At 47.9% G+C, this 20,129-nt stretch overlaps 1 protein-coding gene across 4 annotated transcripts in view; it reads left to right on the top strand.

Moving 5' to 3' along the window:
* The window catches only part of PTPRO (protein tyrosine phosphatase receptor type O), a 640,592-nt gene that overhangs the window by 535,646 nt on the left and 84,817 nt on the right, over positions 1 to 20,129 (top strand). For all 4 annotated transcript variants that reach the window (XM_088461537.1, XM_088461535.1, XM_088461536.1 and 1 more), the window contains 2 exons: positions 744 to 878; positions 6,263 to 6,385. In XM_088461537.1, the coding sequence (XP_088317663.1) occupies positions 744 to 878; positions 6,263 to 6,385 (258 nt within the window). The remainder of the gene's footprint in view (positions 1 to 743; positions 879 to 6,262; positions 6,386 to 20,129) is intronic.

The following is a 20,129-nucleotide window of genomic DNA, read 5'->3' as shown; positions in this document are numbered from 1 at the left end:
TGGTGGTTGGGGGGTGTCAGTGCAGCATATGGCTGATATTTGGGGGTGTAAGTACAGCATATGGCTGGTGGTTGGGGGGTGTCAGTGCAGCGTATGGCTGGTGGTTAGGGGGTGTCAGTGCAGCATATGGCTGGTGGTTGGGGGGTGTAAGTGCACCATATGACTGGTGGTTGGGGGGTGTCAGTGCAGCATATGGCTGATATTGGGGGGTGTAAGTGCAGCATATGGCTGATATTTGGGGGTGTCAGTGCAGCATATGGCTGGTGGTTGGGGGGTGTTAGTGCAGCATATGGCTGATATTTGGGGGTGTCAGTGCAGCGTATGGCTGGTGGTTGGGGGGTGTCAGTGCAGCATGTGGCTGGTGGTTGGGGGGTGTAAGTACAGCATATGGCTGGTGGTTGGGGGGTGTCAGTGCAGCATATGGCTGATATTGGGGGGTGTCAGTGCAGCATATGGCTGATATTGGGGGGTGTAAGTGCAGCATATGGCTGATATTTGGGGGTGTCAGTGCAGCATATGACTGTTGGTTGGGGGGTGTCAGTGCACCATATGGCTGGTGGTTGGGGGGTGTCTGCATTTATTGCTATGCTCGCAGTGTGCAAGTCTTCATCACCCCCAATCTATCATGTCTTATTACATGGGTCTAATACTGCCAGTGATCTTTATTTTCAGTGGAAATGTCTATTTGTGTCATGCGTTATGACTTATGGTAACGTGATTGTTTCTTTGGTGAATTACTACAGGGATACAACACTTTACAAGAATACATTGCAACGCAGGGACCATTGCCTGACACTAGGAACGACTTTTGGAAAATGATTCTTCAGCAGAAATCCCAAGTTCTTGTAATGCTCACACAGTGCAATGAGAAGAGACGGGTAACGAGAACGTTCATTCTGTCTGTGTAAACTCTGATCACAAATAGAACATTATCTGAAATGCAGATTTTATATTTCTTTACAACTAAAACTAAAAACCCTGTTACAGGAAACGATACTTGTGTACTTTACGGGCTCATTGCAGAGAGAACCAATTAATGTTTAAATGGCTGCGCTCACCACAAGGTTATATTCCCCCTCTATGCCCACTTGGATGGTAGGGAATGACGCTGGACACTGGGAATGACGCTGGACACCGGGAATGACGTCAGGGTCCTTTCCGTGAAGGGGATTTAGACATTACCATGATTCATACTTGCCTACCCTCCCGATTTGGTCGGAAGCCTCCCGAAAATCGGGTGCCACTCCCGACCTCCCGGGAATGCAGGCAATCCTCCTGGCCCCAGCAATGTGTCCGCACCCCCCCCCCCGCGCTTTTAAGTAAAAACCCCGAGCAGCAGGGGGGCCAGTGACGCGATTCGCGCTGAATCGCGTCATCGTGGCTCCGCCCCCGCGTGCACAATGCCATTAATCACGGCATTGTGCAGCCGGGGGTGGAGCCACGATGACGCGATCACGCTGTCACCCCCATGCTCCGCCTCCAATGCTGCATCAGGTGCAGGGCCCCGCCCCCTTTGGCCGCGTCACGCCCTCAGCCCTGTAAGCCCGACAGCTCCCTCCCGGAAGGAGGGAGCGAAAAGTCGGCAAGCCTGCCATGATTGATAATAATAATAATTAGTGAGGACCCTGACGTCATCAGCCAGTGCCCAGCGTCATTCCCTACCATCCAAGTGGGCATAGAGCGGGAATATAACCGTGTGGCGAGCGCAGTGAGCGTGCGAGGGGACAACTTTCTACTTTAAAAGGTGGGGACAACTGTCGGTACTTGTATCGGTACGAAAGTTGTGTGTATGTGTGTGTCTGCACTAAGGTTGTGTGTGTCTGTACTAAGGTTGTGAGTATGTGTGTGTCTGTACTAAGGTTGTGAGTATGTGTGTCTGCACTAAGGTTGTGTGTATGTGTATGTGTCTGTACTAAGGTTGTGTGTATGTGTGTGTGTCTGTACTAAGGTTGTGAGTATGTGTGTCTGCACTAAGGTTGTGTGTATGTGTATGTGTCTGTACTAAGGTTGTGTGTATGTGTGTGTGTCTGTACTAAGGTTGTGTGTATGTGTGTGTGTCTGTACTAAGGTTGTGTGTATGTGTGTGTGTCTGCACTAAGGTTGTGTGTGTCTGTACTAAGGTTGTGAGTATGTGTGTATCTGTACTAAGGTTGTGTGTGTGTCTGTACTAAGGTTGTCTGTATGTGTGTGTGTCTGTACTAAGGTTGTGTGTGTCTGTACTAAGGTTGTGTGTATGTGTGTGTCTGTACTAAGGTTGTGTGTATGTGTGTGTCTGCACTAAGGTTGTGTGTATGTGTGTGTGTCTGTACTAAGGTTGTGTGTATGTGTGTGTCTGCACTAAGGTTGTGTGTGTCTGTACTAAGGTTGTGAGTATGTGTGTGTCTGTACTAAGGTTGTGAGTATGTGTATCTGCACTAAGGTTGTGTGTATGTGTATGTGTCTGTACTAAGGTTGTGTGTATGTGTGTGTGTCTGTACTAAGGTTGTGTGTATGTGTGTGTCTGCACTAAGGTTGTGTGTGTCTGTACTAAGGTTGTGAGTATGTGTGTGTGTCTGCACTAAGGTTGTGTGTGTCTGTACTAAGGTTGTGAGTATGTGTGTATCTGTACTAAGGTTGTGTGTGTGTCTGTACTAAGGTTGTCTGTATGTGTGTGTGTCTGTACTAAGGTTGTGTGTGTCTGTACTAAGGTTGTGTGTATGTGTGTGTCTGTACTAAGGTTGTGTGTATGTGTGTGTCTGCACTAAGGGGTGTGTGTGTGTGTGTGTGTGTGTGTATCTGTACTAAGGTTGCGTGTATGTGTGTCTGCACTAAGGTTGTGTGTATGTGTGTGTGTCTGTACTAAGGTTGTGAATATGTGTATGTCTGTACTAAGGTTGTGTGTGTCTCTACTAAGGTTATGTGTGTGTGTCTGCACTAAGGTTGTGTGTATGTGTGTGTGTCTGCACTAAGGTTGTGTGTATGTGTGTGTGTCTGCACTAAGGTTGTGTGTATGTGTGTGTGTCTGTACTAAGGTTGTGTGTGAATGTACTAAGGTTGTGAGTATGTGTGTGTCTGTACTAAGGTTGTGTGTGTCTGTACTAAGGTTGTGAGTATGTGTGTGTCTGTACTAAGGTTGTGTGTGTCTGTACTAAGGTTGTGTCTGTCTGTACTAAGGTTATGTGTGTGTGTCTGCACTAAGGTTGTGTGTATGTGTGTGTATCTGCACTAAGGTTGTGTGTATGTGTGTGTCTGCACTAAGGTTGTGTGTATGTGTGTATCTCCACTAAGGTTGTGTGTATGTGTGTGTGTCTGTACTAAGGTTGTGTGTATGTGTGTATCTCCACTAAGGTTGTGTGTATGTGTGTGTGTCTGTACTAAGGTTGTGTGTATGTGTGTATCTCCACTAAGGTTGTGTGTATGTGTGTGTGTCTGTACTAAGGTTGTGAGTATGTGTGTGTCTGTACTAAGGTTGTGTGTATCTGTACTAAGGTTGTGTGTATGTGTGTATCTGTACTAAGGTTGTGTGTATGTGTGTCTGTACTGAGGTTGTGTGTATGTGTGTGTGTCTGTACTGAGGTTGTGTGTATGTGTGTGTCTTTGCCGAGGTTGTGTGTGTCTGTGCTGAGGCTGTGTGCATGTGTGTGTCTGTACTAAGGTTGTGTGTATGTCTGCACTAAGGTTGTGTGTATGTGTGTGTGTCTGTACTAAGGTTGTGTGTATGTGTGTGTCTGTACTAAGGTTGTGTGTATGTGTGTGTCTGCACTAAGGTTTTGTGTATGTGTGTATCTGCACTAAGGGTGTGTGTGTGTGTGTGTGTGTGTGTATCTGTACTAAGGTTGCGTGTATGTGTGTCTGCACTAAGGTTGTGTGTATTTGTGTGTGTCTGTACTAAGGTTGTGAATATGTGTATGTCTGTACTAAGGTTGCGTGTGTGTGTGTGTCTGTACTAAGGTTGTGTGTGTCTGTACTAAGGTTATGTGTGTGTGTCTGCACTAAGGTTGTGTGTATGTGTGTGTGTCTGCACTAAGGTTGTATGTATGTGTGTGTATCTGTACTAAGGTTGTGTGTATGTGTGTGTCTGCACTAAGGTTGTGTGTATGTGTGTGTCTGTGTCTCCACTAAGGTTGTGTGTATGTGTGTGTGTCTGTACTAAGGTTGTGTGTATGTGTGTGTCTGTACTAAGGTTGTGTGTATGTGTGTCTGTACTAAGGTTGTGTGTGTCTGTACTAAGGTTGTGTGTATGCGTGTCTGTACTGAGGTTGTGTGTATGTGTGTGTCTGTACTAAGGTTGTGTGTATGTGTGTGTCTGCACTAAGGTTGTGTGTATGTGTGTCTGTACTAAGGTTGTGTGTATGTGTGTGTCTATACTGAGGTTGTGTGTATGTGTGTGTCTGTACTAAGGTTGTGTGTATGTGTGTGTCTGCACTAAGGTTGTGTGTATGTGTGTCTGTACTAAGGTTGTGTGTATGTGTGTGTCTGCACTAAGGCTGTGTGTATGTGTGTGTCTGCACTAAGAGGGAACACCCACTCAGTGGGATGCCTGCACTTAGAATGCCGGCGCCAGAATTCCGACACCTGTCAGAATACCGCCGCCGGCATACCGGCGGTTAGGGGTTAGGAGAGGGGGGAGGGTTAGGGGTTAGGGGGAGGGTTAGGAGAGGGGGAGGGTTAGGGGTTAGGAGAGGGGGAGGGTTAGGAGTTAGGAGAGGGGGGAGGGTTAGGAGTTAGGAGAGGGGGGGGAGGGTTTTGGGGGAGAGTTAGGGGTTAGGAGAGAGGGAGGGTTAGGGGGAGGGTTATGGATTAGGGTTAGGGGGAGGGTTAGGGTTAGGGGGAGGGTTAGGAGAGGGGGAGGGTTAGGGTTAGGAGAGGGGGAGGGTTAGGAGAGGGGGAGGGTTAAGAGAGGGGGAGGGTTAGGGGTTAGGAGAGGGGGAGAGTTAGGGGGAGGGTTAAGGGTTAGGGGGAGGGTTAGGGGTTAGGAGAGGGGGAGGGTTAGGGGGAGGGTTAGGGGTTAGGAGAGGGGTAGGGTTAGGAGAGGGGGAGGGTTAAGGGGAGGGTTAGGAGAGGGGGAGGGTTAGGGGTTAGGAGAGGGTTAGGAGAGGGGGGAGGGTTAGGGTTAGGGTTACCGGGTTAGGGTTAGGTGAGGTTAGGGGTTAGGGTTAGGGGTTAGGGGTGTAGGTTAGGGGTTAGGGTTAGGGTTAGGGTTAGGGTTTGGAGAGGTGGAGGGTTGGGGTTAGGAGTGGGAGGGTTAGGGGTTAGAGAGGGTTAGGGTTACCGGGGTTAGGGGTAGGGTTAGGGTTAGGAGAGGGTTAGGGTTAGGGGTTAGGGTTAGGGTTAGGGTGTAGGGTTAGGGGTTAGGAGAGGGGGAGGGTTAGGGGTTAGGTGAGGGGTTAGGAGAGGGGGAGGGTTAGGGGTTAGGAGAGGGGGAGGGTTAGGAGAGGGGGAGGGTTAGGGTTAGGGGGAGGGTTAGGGGTTAGGAGAGGGGGAGGGTTAGGGGTTAGGAGAGGGGGGAGGGTTAGGGGGGAGCGTTAGGGGTTAGGAGAGGGGGAGGGTTAGGGGTTAGGGGTTAGGGGGAGCGTTAGGGGTTAGGAGAGGGGGAGGGTTAGGGGTTAGGAGAGGGGGAGGGTTAGGGGGAGGGGAAGGGTTAGGGGTTAGGAGAGGGGGAGGGTTAGGGGGAGGGTTAGGGGTTAGGAGAGGGGGAGGGTTAGGGGTTAGGAGAAGGGGAGGGTTAGGGGGAGGGTTAGGAGTTAGGAGAAGGGGAGGGTTAGGGGGAGGGTTAGGGGTTAGGAGAGGGGGAGGGTTAGGAGTTAGGAGAGGGGGAGGGTTAGAAGGGGGGGTTATGGGTTAGGAGAGGGGGAGTGTTAGGAGAGGGGGAGGGTTAGGGGTTAGGAGAGGGGGAGGGTTAGAAGGGGGGTTAGGGGTTAGGAGAGGGGGAGGGTTAGAAGGGGGGGTAGGGGTTAGGAGAGGGTTAGGGGTTAGGAGAGGGGGAGGGTTAGAAGGGGGGTTAGGGGTTAGGAGAGGGGGAGGGTTAGGGGTTAGGTGAGGGGGGAGGGTTAGAAGGGGGGGTTAGGGGTTAGGAGAGGGGGATGGTTAGGACTGACAAGTGTCGGTATCCTCACCCTGTCGGGATGTCTGCATTGAGATTCTCACCTCCGGAATAGCGAGCGTCGGCATCCAGTACCCAACTTGCTCAGGCTCTCATTGTACCACGTAAATATACAAAGTGCATATTACAGTATTATTGTATTCTGTAACCAACTTCCATAGCTCATCCTTTCCATTACAGATAAAATGTGACCATTATTGGCCATTTACCACAGAACCCGTCAGCTATGGAGACATTACAGTACAGATGGTATCAGAGGACGAACAACCAGATTGGGCTTTCCGAGTATTCTGTATCTCGTATGTAAGTATTAGTAATAAATCCTTTAAGTTTTGCTCTTTCCATGAAACACCTCAAATTCAACTACATTTTATTGCACATAAAAAATAAACCCCCAGGATCCAGGACAACAACGAGTGAACACTTTTTTTTAAATACTGTATGAAAATAATGAATGATTTAAAAGTGACAATAACTATAATGGTAATGATTGCAAGCTTTAAAGGTTACTTAGCCCAATCATCTGTAGAATAACACACAGGGACAGCGCTGTTCTGTACAATAACACACAGGGACGGCGCTTTTCTGTACAATAACACACAGGGACGGCGCTTTTCTGTACAATAACACACAGGGACGGCGCTTTTCTGTACAATAACACACAGGGACGGCGCTTTTCTGTACAATAACACACAGGGACGGCGCTTTTCTGTACAATAACACACAGGGACGGCGCTTTTCTGTACAATAACACACAGGGACGGCGCTTTTCTGTAGAATAACACACAGGGACGGCGCTTTTCTGTACAATAACACACAGGGGCGGCGCTTTTCTGTACAGTAACACACAGGGACAGCGCTGTTCTGGACAATAACACACAGGGACAGCGCTTTTCTGTACAATAACACACAGGGACGGCGCTTTTCTGTACAATAACACACAGGGGCGGCGCTTTTCTGTACAATAACACACAGGGGCGGCGCTTTTTTGTACAATAACACACAGGGACGGCGCTTTTCTGTACAATAACACACAGGGACAGCGCTTTTCTGTACAATAACACACAGGGACGGCGCTTTTCTGTACAATAACACACAGGGACGGCGCTTTTCTGTAGAATAACACACAGGGACGGCGCTTTTCTGTACAATAACACACAGGGGCGGCGCTTTTCTGTACAGTAACACACAGGGACAGCGCTGTTCTGGACAATAACACACAGGGACAGCGCTTTTCTGTACAATAACACACAGGGACGGCGCTTTTCTGTACAATAACACACAGGGGCGGCGCTTTTCTGTACAATAACACACAGGGGCGGCGCTTTTTTGTACAATAACACACAGGGACGGCGCTTTTCTGTACAATAACACACAGGGACAGCGCTTTTCTGTACAATAACACACAGGGACGGCGCTTTTCTGTACAATAACACACAGGGACGGCGCTTTTCTGTACAATAACACACAGGGACGGCGCTTTTCTGTACAATAACACACAGGGACGGCGCTTTTCTGTACAATAACACACAGGGACGGCGCTTTTCTGTACAATAACACACAGGGACGGCGCTTTTCTGTACAATAACACACAGGGACGGCGCTTTTCTGTAGAATAACACACAGGGACGGCGCTTTTCTGTACAATAACACACAGGGGCGGCGCTTTTCTGTACAGTAACACACAGGGACAGCGCTGTTCTGGACAATAACACACAGGGACAGCGCTTTTCTGTACAATAACACACAGGGACGGCGCTTTTCTGTACAATAACACACAGGGGCGGCGCTTTTCTGTACAATAACACACAGGGGCGGCGCTTTTTTGTACAATAACACACAGGGACGGCGCTTTTCTGTACAATAACACACAGGGACAGCGCTTTTCTGTACAATAACACACAGGGACGGCGCTTTTCTGTACAATAACACACAGGGACGGCGCTTTTCTGTAGAATAACACACAGGGACGGCGCTTTTCTGTACAATAACACACAGGGGCGGCGCTTTTCTGTACAGTAACACACAGGGACAGCGCTGTTCTGGACAATAACACACAGGGACAGCGCTTTTCTGTACAATAACACACAGGGACGGCGCTTTTCTGTACAATAACACACAGGGGCGGCGCTTTTCTGTACAATAACACACAGGGGCGGCGCTTTTTTGTACAATAACACACAGGGACGGCGCTTTTCTGTACAATAACACACAGGGACGGCGCTTTTCTGTACAATAACACACAGGGACGGCGCTTTTCTGTACAATAACACACAGGGACGGCGCTTTTCTGTACAATAACACACAGGGACGGCGCTTTTCTGTACAATAACACACAGGGGCGGCGCTTTTCTGTACAATAACACACAGGGACGGCGCTTTTCTGTACAATAACACACAGGGACGGCGCTTTTCTGTACAATAACACACAGGGACGGCGCTTTTCTGTACAATAACACACAGGGACGGCGCTTTTCTGTACAATAACACACAGGGACGGCGCTTTTCTGTACAATAACACACAGGGACGGCGCTTTTCTGTACAATAACACACAGGGACGGCGCTTTTCTGTAGAATAACACACAGGGACGGCGCTTTTCTGTACAATAACACACAGGGGCGGCGCTTTTCTGTACAGTAACACACAGGGACAGCGCTGTTCTGGACAATAACACACAGGGACAGCGCTTTTCTGTACAATAACACACAGGGACGGCGCTTTTCTGTACAATAACACACAGGGGCGGCGCTTTTCTGTACAATAACACACAGGGGCGGCGCTTTTTTGTACAATAACACACAGGGACGGCGCTTTTCTGTACAATAACACACAGGGACAGCGCTTTTCTGTACAATAACACACAGGGACGGCGCTTTTCTGTACAATAACACACAGGGACGGCGCTTTTCTGTACAATAACACACAGGGACGGCGCTTTTCTGTACAATAACACACAGGGGCGGCGCTTTTCTGTACAATAACACACAGGGACGGCGCTTTTCTGTACAATAACACACAGGGACGGCGCTTTTCTGTACAATAACACACAGGGACGGCGCTTTTCTGTACAATAACACACAGGGACGGCGCTTTTCTGTACAATAACACACAGGGACGGCGCTTTTCTGTACAATAACACACAGGGGCGGCGCTTTTCTGTACAATAACACAGGGACGGCGCTTTTCTGTACAATAACACACAGGGACGGCGCTTTTCTGTACAATAACACACAGGGACGGCGCTTTTCTGTACAATAACACACAGGGACGGCGCTTTATAAAAGACGAAAAAACAAAAAAATCAGGTAGCGCAAACCAACCACTATTAGGTTGATGGAGTCAGATGTGCGTAATTAAAAAAATAAAAACACTTATTGCTTATATCCATCCATCCATCCATCCATCCATCCATCCATACATACATACTTACATACATACATACATATACAACATTAACATAACTAGCAAGCTTCCATAATTATACAGAATCACCATCAGTACTTATTATACTGCATCTTCTGAATCGGTAAAAATTGTTGTTCCTATTGGAATTGGGGATTGTACTAGAGGCAGTAACTTAATCATTTAATGAAAGGTGATATTTAAGTCTGGATACTATTTTAAACCAGAATACACAGAAATACTGGTACTGTGGGCCTGATTCTGACCCGGTCGCAAGCGCTGTGCGCTCGCAACTGGGTTGATGGTGGGCCAGTGTGCATGCGCGAGATCCGGATAGCGGCGGGCACTCCGTCACTCCGGGTCTCGTACCAAAGGGGGCGAGCTGTCGATGTTGAGTGACAGCATGCCCCCTTTTGCGGGCGAGCCGGGGGGGTGGATGACCAAAACGGAGAAGAAAACCTAAAAAAACGCCTGTGAACACAAATTAGGCCAGATCTAGGTCCCCAGGAGAAAATATAAAAAAAAATCCCTTCACACCCCGTCTTATTGAATGCTAGTCATTCAAAAACTGGCAGGTAAGCAACGTGTTTGGGTTGTCGGAAGGAGCGCCACTAAAGCTTATCGCAACGCACATACAGGGGTGTAGCGAGAGTGGTTCCAGTGGAGCATGAGCTCCACCAAAATGGTCTAAGGGCGCCATCCAGGCTTCCGGAATTCATGGTGCGCTGCACAGTATGACGGCCACCTGTTAGCTTTATTTTGGTTTGTTTGCTCTTTATCCTAAATAAGTTACGGATCTGAGATCCATTTCTACATTTCATGCTCCCTCACCTGCCCAGATTGTCTCCCCTCCGGCCCTCCCTCATCTGTCACCTCCTCTTCCCTGTCACATTGATTACATTCACTTCTCACCTCTTTAATTCCCTCCCCTCTCTACCCTGTGATCGGCTCTTTGGCCTTCCCCTCTCCTTTCTTATTGGCTTCTGTCACCACTCCTCTCCTTTTCTTATTGGCTTCTGTCACTGGCCCTCTCTGATTGGCTTTGCCCCTCTCCTCTCCTTTCATATTGGCCTCTGTCACCTCCCCTCTCTGATTGGCACTTTCCTCTTCCCTCTACTCTTTGATCCCCTCCCTCACGCTTCACTCTTCATTCATTCATTCATTGTACTTCAATGGACTTAATAGTTACACATCTGAGGTAAAATCCTAAACTTCAGTTATAAGGTATGAGTTTAAAAAGAGTCACTGCTTTGCTATATAAAGTAATGAAGGTGTTCCCAGGCACGACCACACAGTGTTATTTGAAAGGTCTTTTAAAAAATATTAGGAGACCTGAAATAATAATAATGGTGGTAGATAGAACATGATTAGTAGTACATTAATATAGGTGCAATGTAAATTTGCATAGTCAGAGCATAGCTAAGAAGGGAGCTTCCTATACCTGTAGGTGTTCCCACTCCAGTGACAGCTGCTTACATAGAAACATAGAATTTGATGGCAAATAAGAACCACTTGGCCCATCTAGTCTGCCCCATTTTTAAACATATTGTTACCTCAACCCTTATTGATCCTTACTTTTCCTGAAGGATATCCTTATGTCTATTCCATGCATGTTTACATTGCTCTACTGTCTTAGCCTCTACCACCTCTGATGGGTGCTATTCCACTTGTCCACTACCCTTTCTGTGAAGTCATTTTTCCTCAAATTTCCCCTAAACCTACCACCCTCCAGTGTCAGTATATGTCCTCTTGTTCTAATACTTCTCTTTCTTTGAAGAATGTCTCCTTCCTTTACCTTGTTATTTGAACGTTTCTATCATGTCCCCCCTTTCCCTTCTCTGCTCCAAACTATACATATTAGGGTCTTTTAGTCTTTCCTGGTAGGTTTTGTGGTGTAGACCTTGCACCATTTTAGTTGCCCTTCTTTGTACAGTCTCTAATGTATTAATATCCTTCTGGAGATGTGGCCTCCAGAATTTAACACAGTATTGGAGATGAGGACGTACCAATGACCTATACAGTGGTATTATCACTTCTTTCTTTCTGCTACTGATTCCTCTCCCTATGCACCAAGCATCTGACTTGCCTTCCTCATTGCTTTGTTACAATGTTTGCTTGCCTTTATGTCACCTGAGATAGTGACTCCTAGATCCCTTTCCTCTTCAGTACTTTCCAGTATAGTGCCATTAATACTATATTTAGCCTTTGGATTTTTGAGACCCAAGTGCATGATTTTGCATTTTTTGGCATTAAACTGTAGTTGCCACGTTCTTGCCTATTCCTCTAGTCTACCTAGATCATCAATCATTTGTTTTACCCCTCCTGGTGTGTCTGCCCTGTTACATACCTTTTGTGTCATCTGTAGAAAGGCATAGTTTCCCTTCAATACCATTTGCAATGTCACAAATAAAGATATTAAAATGCACTGGTCCAAGTACAGATCCCTGAGGTTCTCCGCTGGTAACATTTCCCTCCTGAGACTGCTCTCCATTTACTACAACTGTTTCCTATCCTGCAGCCATGATCTTATCCATTCAACTATCTTTGTATCTAATCCCATGCTTTCCAGTTTATTTAACAGCCTGGATGTGGAACAGTGATAAAAGCCTTACTAAAGTCTAGACAAGCTATATCTATGCCCCCCCCCTTTATCTATTTCCTTAGTCGCCCAGTCAAAAAAGTCAATAAGATTAGTTTGACATGATCTCCCCCCAGTAAATCCATGCTGTTTGGGATCCTGCAAATTGCTGGATTTGAGATAATCTCCGAATCTTATAAGAGTGTTTCCATCAATTTCCCAACTACTGATGTCAGGTCACTGGTCGGTAGTCACTGGTCGGTAGTCACTGGTCGCTAGTCACTGGTCGGTAGTCACTGGTCGCTAGTCACTGGTCGCTAGTCACTGGTCGCTAGTCACTGGTCTCTTCCTTGCTTCCACTTTTGTGCAGTGGGACGTTTGCTTTTTTCCAGTCCTCTGGCATTACTCCAGTAGCTAGTGACTGGTTGAATAATTCTGTTAATGGTGTTACCAGCACTCCTTTAAGCTTATTTATGGCTCTATTTATTAACATTATTTTTACTAAAATAAAGTGATAGAGGCTGTTTTGTGTTGTCACACCCTTTTCACATTATTTTAGTATTACCTACAGTTATTACAGAGCAATTGGAGTAGAATTCGTAAAATTCTCCTCCTACCCCTAAGTATCACTTATTTTTAGTAAGCAGATCGCATTTCCCATAATTGTAATGGGAAATGTGATCCGACCACAGTTACTAAAAATAAATTGTAAAAAAATACCGGGGAAAGCCCTGTGATAATAACGCCACCTGGAGGTGGCGTTATCCAGGGTCTCCCCCGGTTACCGGCCTCCTACTCTGCTCTAACGGGCAGAGCAGAGCCGGGAGTCGGTCCCAGTAATCAGCTATGTGGTGTAAACAGACCGCAAGCTGATTACTGTAAAAAATTAGAAAAAAAAAATTAGAAATTTTTTTTTTATTTACCTGATTCCAGGAAATGGTAATCGGGCCTCCGGTGATGACTCCCCTCCAATCAGCTGGTCTCCCATAGTGCACTGCGGCCCGGTCATCAGGTGATCGGGTCCCAGTGCAGTATGGGAGATCACCTGATCGGAGGCATGGAGGACATCACTGGAGGCCCGGATCATGCAGGTAAGTGTAATTAATAGGGATGTGCAGGCTCGGATAGGTTCGAGTTTGCACGTTGAGTTCGGATTTTTCCCTCCAAAAAAACGGAACTCAGAAAGAGGCTAAACGTCATCTTACATGGACGAACATCATCATTCGTGGACAAAAGTCATATCCTAAGTGCTATACATAATAACGCAGTGCCAAAGCAGCTACCCCCTCTATTCCCCCAATGGGACCTCTACGCCCAGCGCAGTACTGCCACTGTTTGCTGTTTTTCTCTTCACTTCAGTATCCCCTACAGACTGGCCATATCCCACTGGCACGGTTCAGTACAGGGGAGGGCGCTATGACATGCACTTTCTCCGGGTGCCATGATTGCACGCTACTCCTCTGCGCACATAAGACTTATAGGCAGAGGATTTCCAATAACTTGAATATCAGCAGGCGATGGCAAAGGAATGGGTACCTTAACACGCAACTCAGCAAGTCCCTGCCTAAGTATAGCTGTAAACTGGAATTTGGAGAGGGGGGTTAAATTAGCATGCACTAGCTTTTGAGCCCCTCCAGACGGACTCCCATGTGAATAGATGCCGGACTCACAGGGCAAACCAAGGGATCAACCTGTAGCGGCAGCGTGTTCCATCTGCCCTCCTTCAACAGATTTGTCTTTGAAAAACGGAGCCTACACAAAACTGCCAAGTCCCTAAAAACTATGTCCTTCAACAACAAGCCGGAAAGAAGTGACGACTTGCTGGACGCAACCAGTTCACTAACTCGAAACGCCCCCAAAAAAGCCACAGCAAAAGCAAGATGGAAAAGAGAAGCTTCCAGAACATCAGAAGCAACCTTGTCCATAACAGCAAGCAAGTCTTTAAGCAGATGCAAATCAATGGGTCTGCGGGAATCGGCACTAGCAGGACATTCTTATGGTTATTAATGGCATGGACCACTCCCAGATTGTCGCACCAGAAGACCACGTGCTGATTTCACAATTGAATACTCCAAAGTTCCACTGCCACAACAATCGGGAGCAACTCCAACAATAATAAATTACCCGTAAGGCCCTCCACATGTCACGCCACCGGCCAGAGTGCAGACACCATTCCCCAATGAAAAAGGCACCAAAACCGGATGAGCTGGCCGCATCAATGAACAGCTGCAAAGTAGCATTCGCCACAGGAAGCGACGGCCAAATGCACTCACCGTTAAACTGCACCAGAAACCTGGCCCAAATGTGAAGGTCCTCCTTAATCTCAGAAGTTAAACGCATGTGATGATGTGGCAAACGTGCTCCGGCCGTAGCCCCCTCCAATTTCCTACAAAACAACTGCCAATAGAAATGATACGACAAGAAAAATTAAACGAACCTTATAAAGACTGAACTGCGCGCAGTTTGACCCTATGCATCGCCAAACAAGTATCTATCTGCTGAAGCAATTTCTCAACCTTCTCCGTGGTAACAGACGGCAACCAGTCACTGTGTCAATTTCTATGCCCAAATAAGACAACCCTGAAAACCCTCCGTTTTGTCATGAGCCAAAGGAACACCTAGCACTTTATACAATGCTTGAGCAGAAGAGAGGAGGTCCTCAGACCAAACTATCACCTGGACCCATAAAGAGAAAATCGTCCAAATAATGCGCAATCCGAGGCTGTCCAGTGCCAGCGTGAACGGATACCGCAAAACCCATGGGTAAAAATTTATCAACATAAAATTCCGCTCCCAAACGAAAACCCATATATTGCATGGCATCCGGGTGCAAGGGAAACAAGCGGAAGGCTGATTCAATATTGAGCTTCGCCAACAACGCACCTGAACCAAAACCACGCACCATCTCTAAGGCCTCATCAAAAGATTGATAAACAACCCTGCATGCGGACTCAGGCAGCGCATCATTCACTGACCTACCATGGGGGTAAGATAAATGTTGGATAAGGCGGTACTTTCCAGGACCCTTTTTAGGGACCACACCCAAAGGAGAAATACAAAGATCCCGAAGGGGAGGAAAAGGGAAAGGACCCTCGATCCTTCCCAACGAAACCTCAGCATCCACCTTAGACTGCAAAATATCAGGAAACTCCAATGCAGAATGTAAATTACGAGGTGCCCTAACCTTCAACAGACCAGCATTGGGCAGGCTAAAACTATAAACTAAACAAAACCTTGCAACAAAAAGGCAGCATCTTCTCTGATGGGTTACCAATCCAGCCATTTGGACAATCCTGCAACACAAACTGGGGACTTTACCTTAGCTAGTGGTTTTAGAGCTATCTCCCATATCAGAGGTACCACTCCCGAAGCTACGCTGGCAATTCTTGGCCAGGTGTTCACCTCCACAGGGAGAAGTGGCGAAAACTAACGGCCGCACCCCGGGGCACCGGGAGTCATTTAAAAGCGAAACACTTCCCTTTCGCCAATCCAGACGCACCCGACCTGGCACCTAACGGGGTCCTGCGAGGCTTCACTGTATCTGGGGCTGAACTTCGCTGCTGTGAAACCTCCACATCCTTAACTCCAAACGGCATGATAAGTTCACCATCCTGCTTTCTTCTAAACTGTGAATCATTCTTACCAAGCAAGGCCCCTGGACTGAAGTATATTTATCTGGTACATGATATATACACTAAGCACATTAGCATGCTCCTCGGCACGTGTCTCAAGATAGCAAGCGGCAAAAATAAGCATACCCTTAAGCCACAGATTATAGTTACAATAAGTCTCTTTGTCTCTTAGCTTGCGTCAAACCCTTCTTCATCTCATCAGTGAGCGAGAATAAAAAGTCAACAAATGTGGTCTTGCGGATCTTATCCCTAACACTCTTACGCAAACTCCTAAGAATCGCTGTGTTGGCACAGGGAACAGTCTACACCGGATTCAGGTTCCTTAGGAACAGACGCTGGCACTGTGACACACGCAGCACCCTGTTTTTTAGCCAGCCACCGCGCAATCAACCTTGCAAGCTTACGCGGGCGTCCAGGGGACCTAGAAGAATGTGAACTGGTACTACAATCAGAAGACTACATGGAATCTGGCAATCCATTCTCTCCATTCATGGTCCAGGAAATGCACCATCTGACACTTCACGCGGAGGAGCCACCAGAGTGACATCCGGGGCCAACTCAATGCTCACTGGAACAGCAGCCGCATGAGCCAACATGATGACCTGTGAAACCCCCGCTGGAGATGGCAAGCCTGCAACTATAGGAGAAATGTGAGTAGCCAGAATGGGAGCCGGGGACAGGGAAGTATTGGTAGGGGGGTGGGCTCAGAAACCTTGGGAAGCGGTGGGGGACCAGACAAAATCCGCATAGACGAGGCCATAGTCCGAAGAGGGGGGCGGTGTGACAGGAACCAGAGGCGGGAAGGCCAGTAACTGAGAGGCGCATTGGGACAATGGTGGGGGGGGACCAAATGACCAGGAAGCTGGGGTAGAGCAGTGAGGAGCAGACCACAACTGGAAACCATAAGGGGACAATTAACGCACCAGGGGGAAAGGCAGATTTCTGTAAAAGAGCTGTTGAGAGGAAGGAGGGGGGGGGGGCGCGCCAGCAAACCTTAAGCACTGTAAGGGGAGGCCAAATGAGTATAACCAGCAGGGGTGTGAGCAGGCTGAAGAACCTGCATGGGTAGCCTGAGATAGTAGGCCCCAAAATGTCCGCCATGGATGTAATGGCCGCCGGGGTAGCCAGCGTAGCCAAACCGAACGGGGACCGGGGCGCTAAGAAGAGTGGCCAACAGACCCTCCGAGTCTAAGCTCGAAGGGCCCGACATCGTGGCTGGGGAGAAGGCGCGGCTAGCGGTGACGCCCGCAGCCACACCACCGGAGACTACTGTGACGCCGACGGGAGCCGTGGTCTTGGGGAGGGTAGGAACCCTCAGAGTCAATGGGACAGGAGTGGAGCCGGAATGGATAAAGACGTCCTGTGCCCACGGACAGAGGCAGCCGCGCCATGAAGAGGGAGGGCAAAGTCAGCCAGCCTGCGGGGGGGAGCACTCCGACGAGGACGGGGCATAGTGAAAGAATAGCAGCAAAGGGGAAAAGATGTAAGAGAAAAAACAGGAAAGCACGGAAAGACACTATGAAATTACCATATACTCATCCACCAGAAGATTCCAAATGGTAAAGAGGCTGTCTCCACCCAGGGGAGTAGCGAGGATGGCTCCAGTGGACCATGAGCTCCGGGCGCCAAAATGGACAGAGGGCGCCATCCAGAGTTCCAGAATTCATGGGGCGCTACATAGTATGACGGCCGCCTGTTAGCTTTATTTTTTAGGTGTTAGTTTGCTCTATATCCTAAATAAGTTACGGATTTAAGAAAAATATTATTAGGAGACCTGAAATAATAATAATAATAATAATGGTGGTAGACAGAACATGGAATGGTTAGTAGTACTCACAGTAATATAGGTGTAATGTATATATGTGATGTAGGAGCATAGCTGAGAATGGAGCTTCCCATAGGTGTCCCCACTCCAGTGACAGCTGCTCGGGGCAGTAATTACAGTAATATAGGTACAATGTATATATGTGATGTAGGAGCATAGCTGAGAATGGAGCTTCCCATAGGTGTCCCCACTCCAGTGACAGCTGCTCGGGGCAGTAATTACAGTAATATAGGTGTAATGTATATATGCGATGTAGGAGCATAGCTGAGAATGGAGCTTCCCATAGGTGTCCCCCCTCCAGTGACAGCTGCTCGGGGCAGTAATTGCAGTAATATAGGTGTAATGTATATATGTGATGTAGGAGCATAGCTGAGAATGGAGCTTCCCATAGGTGTCCCCACTCCAGTGACAGCTGCTCGGGGCAGTAATATAGGTGTAATGTACATATGCGATGTAGGAGCATAGCTGAGAATGGAGCTTCCCATAGGTGTCCCCCCTCCAGTGACAGCTGCTCGGGGCAGTAATTGCAGTAATATAGGTGTAATGTATATATGTGATGTAGGAGCATAGCTGAGAATGGAGCTTCCCATAGGTGTCCCCACTCCAGTGACAGCTGCTCGGGGCAGTAATTACAGTAATATAGGTACAATGTATATATGTGATGTAGGAGCATAGCTGAGAATGGAACTTCCCATAGGTGTCCCCACTCCAGTGACAGCTGCTCGGGGCAGTAATATAGGTGTAATGTATATATGTGATGTAGGAGCATAGCTGAGAATGGAGCTTCCCATAGGTGTCCCCACTCCAGTGACAGCTGCTCGGGGCAGTAATATAGGTGTAATGTATACATGTGATGTAGGAGCATAGCTGAGAATGGAGCTTCCCATAGGTGTCCCCCCTCCAGTGACAGCTGCTCGGGGCAGTAATTGCAGTAATATAGGTGTAATGTATATATGTGATGTAGGAGAATAGCTGAGAATGGAGCTTCCCATAGGTGTCCCCACTCCAGTGACAGCTGCTCGGGGCAGTAATTACAGTAATATAGGTACAATGTATATATGTGATGTAGGAGCATAGCTGAGAATGGAGCTTCCCATAGGTGTCCCCCCTCCAGTGACAGCTGCTCGGGGCAGTAAATGCAGTAATATAGGTGCAGTGTATATATGTGTAGTAGGAGAATAGCTGAGAATGGAGCTTCCCATAGGTGTCCCCACTCCAGTGACAGCTGCTTGGGGCAGTAATATAGGTGCAATGTATATATGCGATGTAGGAGCATAGCTGAGAATGGAGCTTCCCATAGGTGTCCCCCTCCAGTGACAGCTGCTCGGGGCAGTGATATAGGTGTAATGTATATATATGATGTAGGAGCATAGCTGAGAATGGAGCTTCCCATAGGTGTCCGCACTCCAGTGACAGCTGCTCGGGGCAGTAATTGCAGTAATATAGGTGCAATGTATATATGTGATGTAGGAGCATAGCTGAGAATGGAGCTTCCCATAGGTGTCCCCACTCCAGTGACAGCTGCTCGGGGCAGTAATATAGGTGTAATGTATGTATGTGATGTAGGAGCATAGCTGAGAATGGAGCTTCCCATAGGTGTTCCCCCTCCAGTGACAGCTGCTCGGGGCAGTGATATAGGTGTAATGTATATATGTGATGTAGGAGCATAGCTGAGAATGGAGCTTCCCATAGGTGTCCCCACTCCAGTGACAGCTGCTCGGGGCAGTGATATAGGTGTAATGTATATATATGATGTAGGAGCATAGCTGAGAATGGAGCTTCCCATAGGTGTCCCCACTCCAGTGACAGCTGCTCGGGGCAGTAATTACAGTAATATAGGTGCAATGTATATATGTGATGTAGGAGCATAGCTGAGAATGGAGCTTCCCATAGGTGTCCCCACTCCAGTGACAGCTGCTCGGGGCAGTAATTACAGTAATATAGGTGCAATGTATATATGTGATGTAGAAACATAGGTGAGAATGGAGCTTCCCATAGGTGTCCCCCCTCCAGTGACAGCTGCTGGAGGGCAGTAATTGCAGTAATATAGGTGCAATGTATATATGCGATGTAGGAGCATAGCTGAGAATGGAGCTTCCCATAGGTGTCACCCTCCAGTGACAGCTGCTCGGGGCAGTAAATGCAGTAATATAGGTGCAGTGTATATATGTGTAGTAGGAGAATAGCTGAGAATGGAGCTTCCCATAGGTGTCCCCACTCCAGTGACAGCTGCTTGGGGCAGTAATATAGGTGCAATGTATATATGCGATGTAGGAGCATAGCTGAGAATGGAGCTTCCCATAGGTGTCCCCCTCCAGTGACAGCTGCTCGGGGCAGTGATATAGGTGTAATGTATATATATGATGTAGGAGCATAGCTGAGAATGGAGCTTCCCATAGGTGTCCCCACTCCAGTGACAGCTGCTCGGGGCAGTAATTGCAGTAATATAGGTGCAATGTATATATGTGATGTAGGAGCATAGCTGAGAATGGAGCTTCCCATAGGTGTCCCCACTCCAGTGACAGCTGCTCGGGGCAGTAATATAGGTGTAATGTATGTATGTGATGTAGGAGCATAGCTGAGAATGGAGCTTCCCATAGGTGTCCCC

Source organism: Taudactylus pleione, unplaced genomic scaffold (genome assembly GCF_031769625.1).
Source record: "Taudactylus pleione unplaced genomic scaffold, aTauple2 ptg001061l, whole genome shotgun sequence".
In the NCBI taxonomy this organism is placed as follows: Eukaryota; Metazoa; Chordata; class Amphibia; order Anura; family Myobatrachidae; genus Taudactylus; species Taudactylus pleione.
This window is presented reverse-complemented; position numbering and strand designations above follow the sequence as displayed.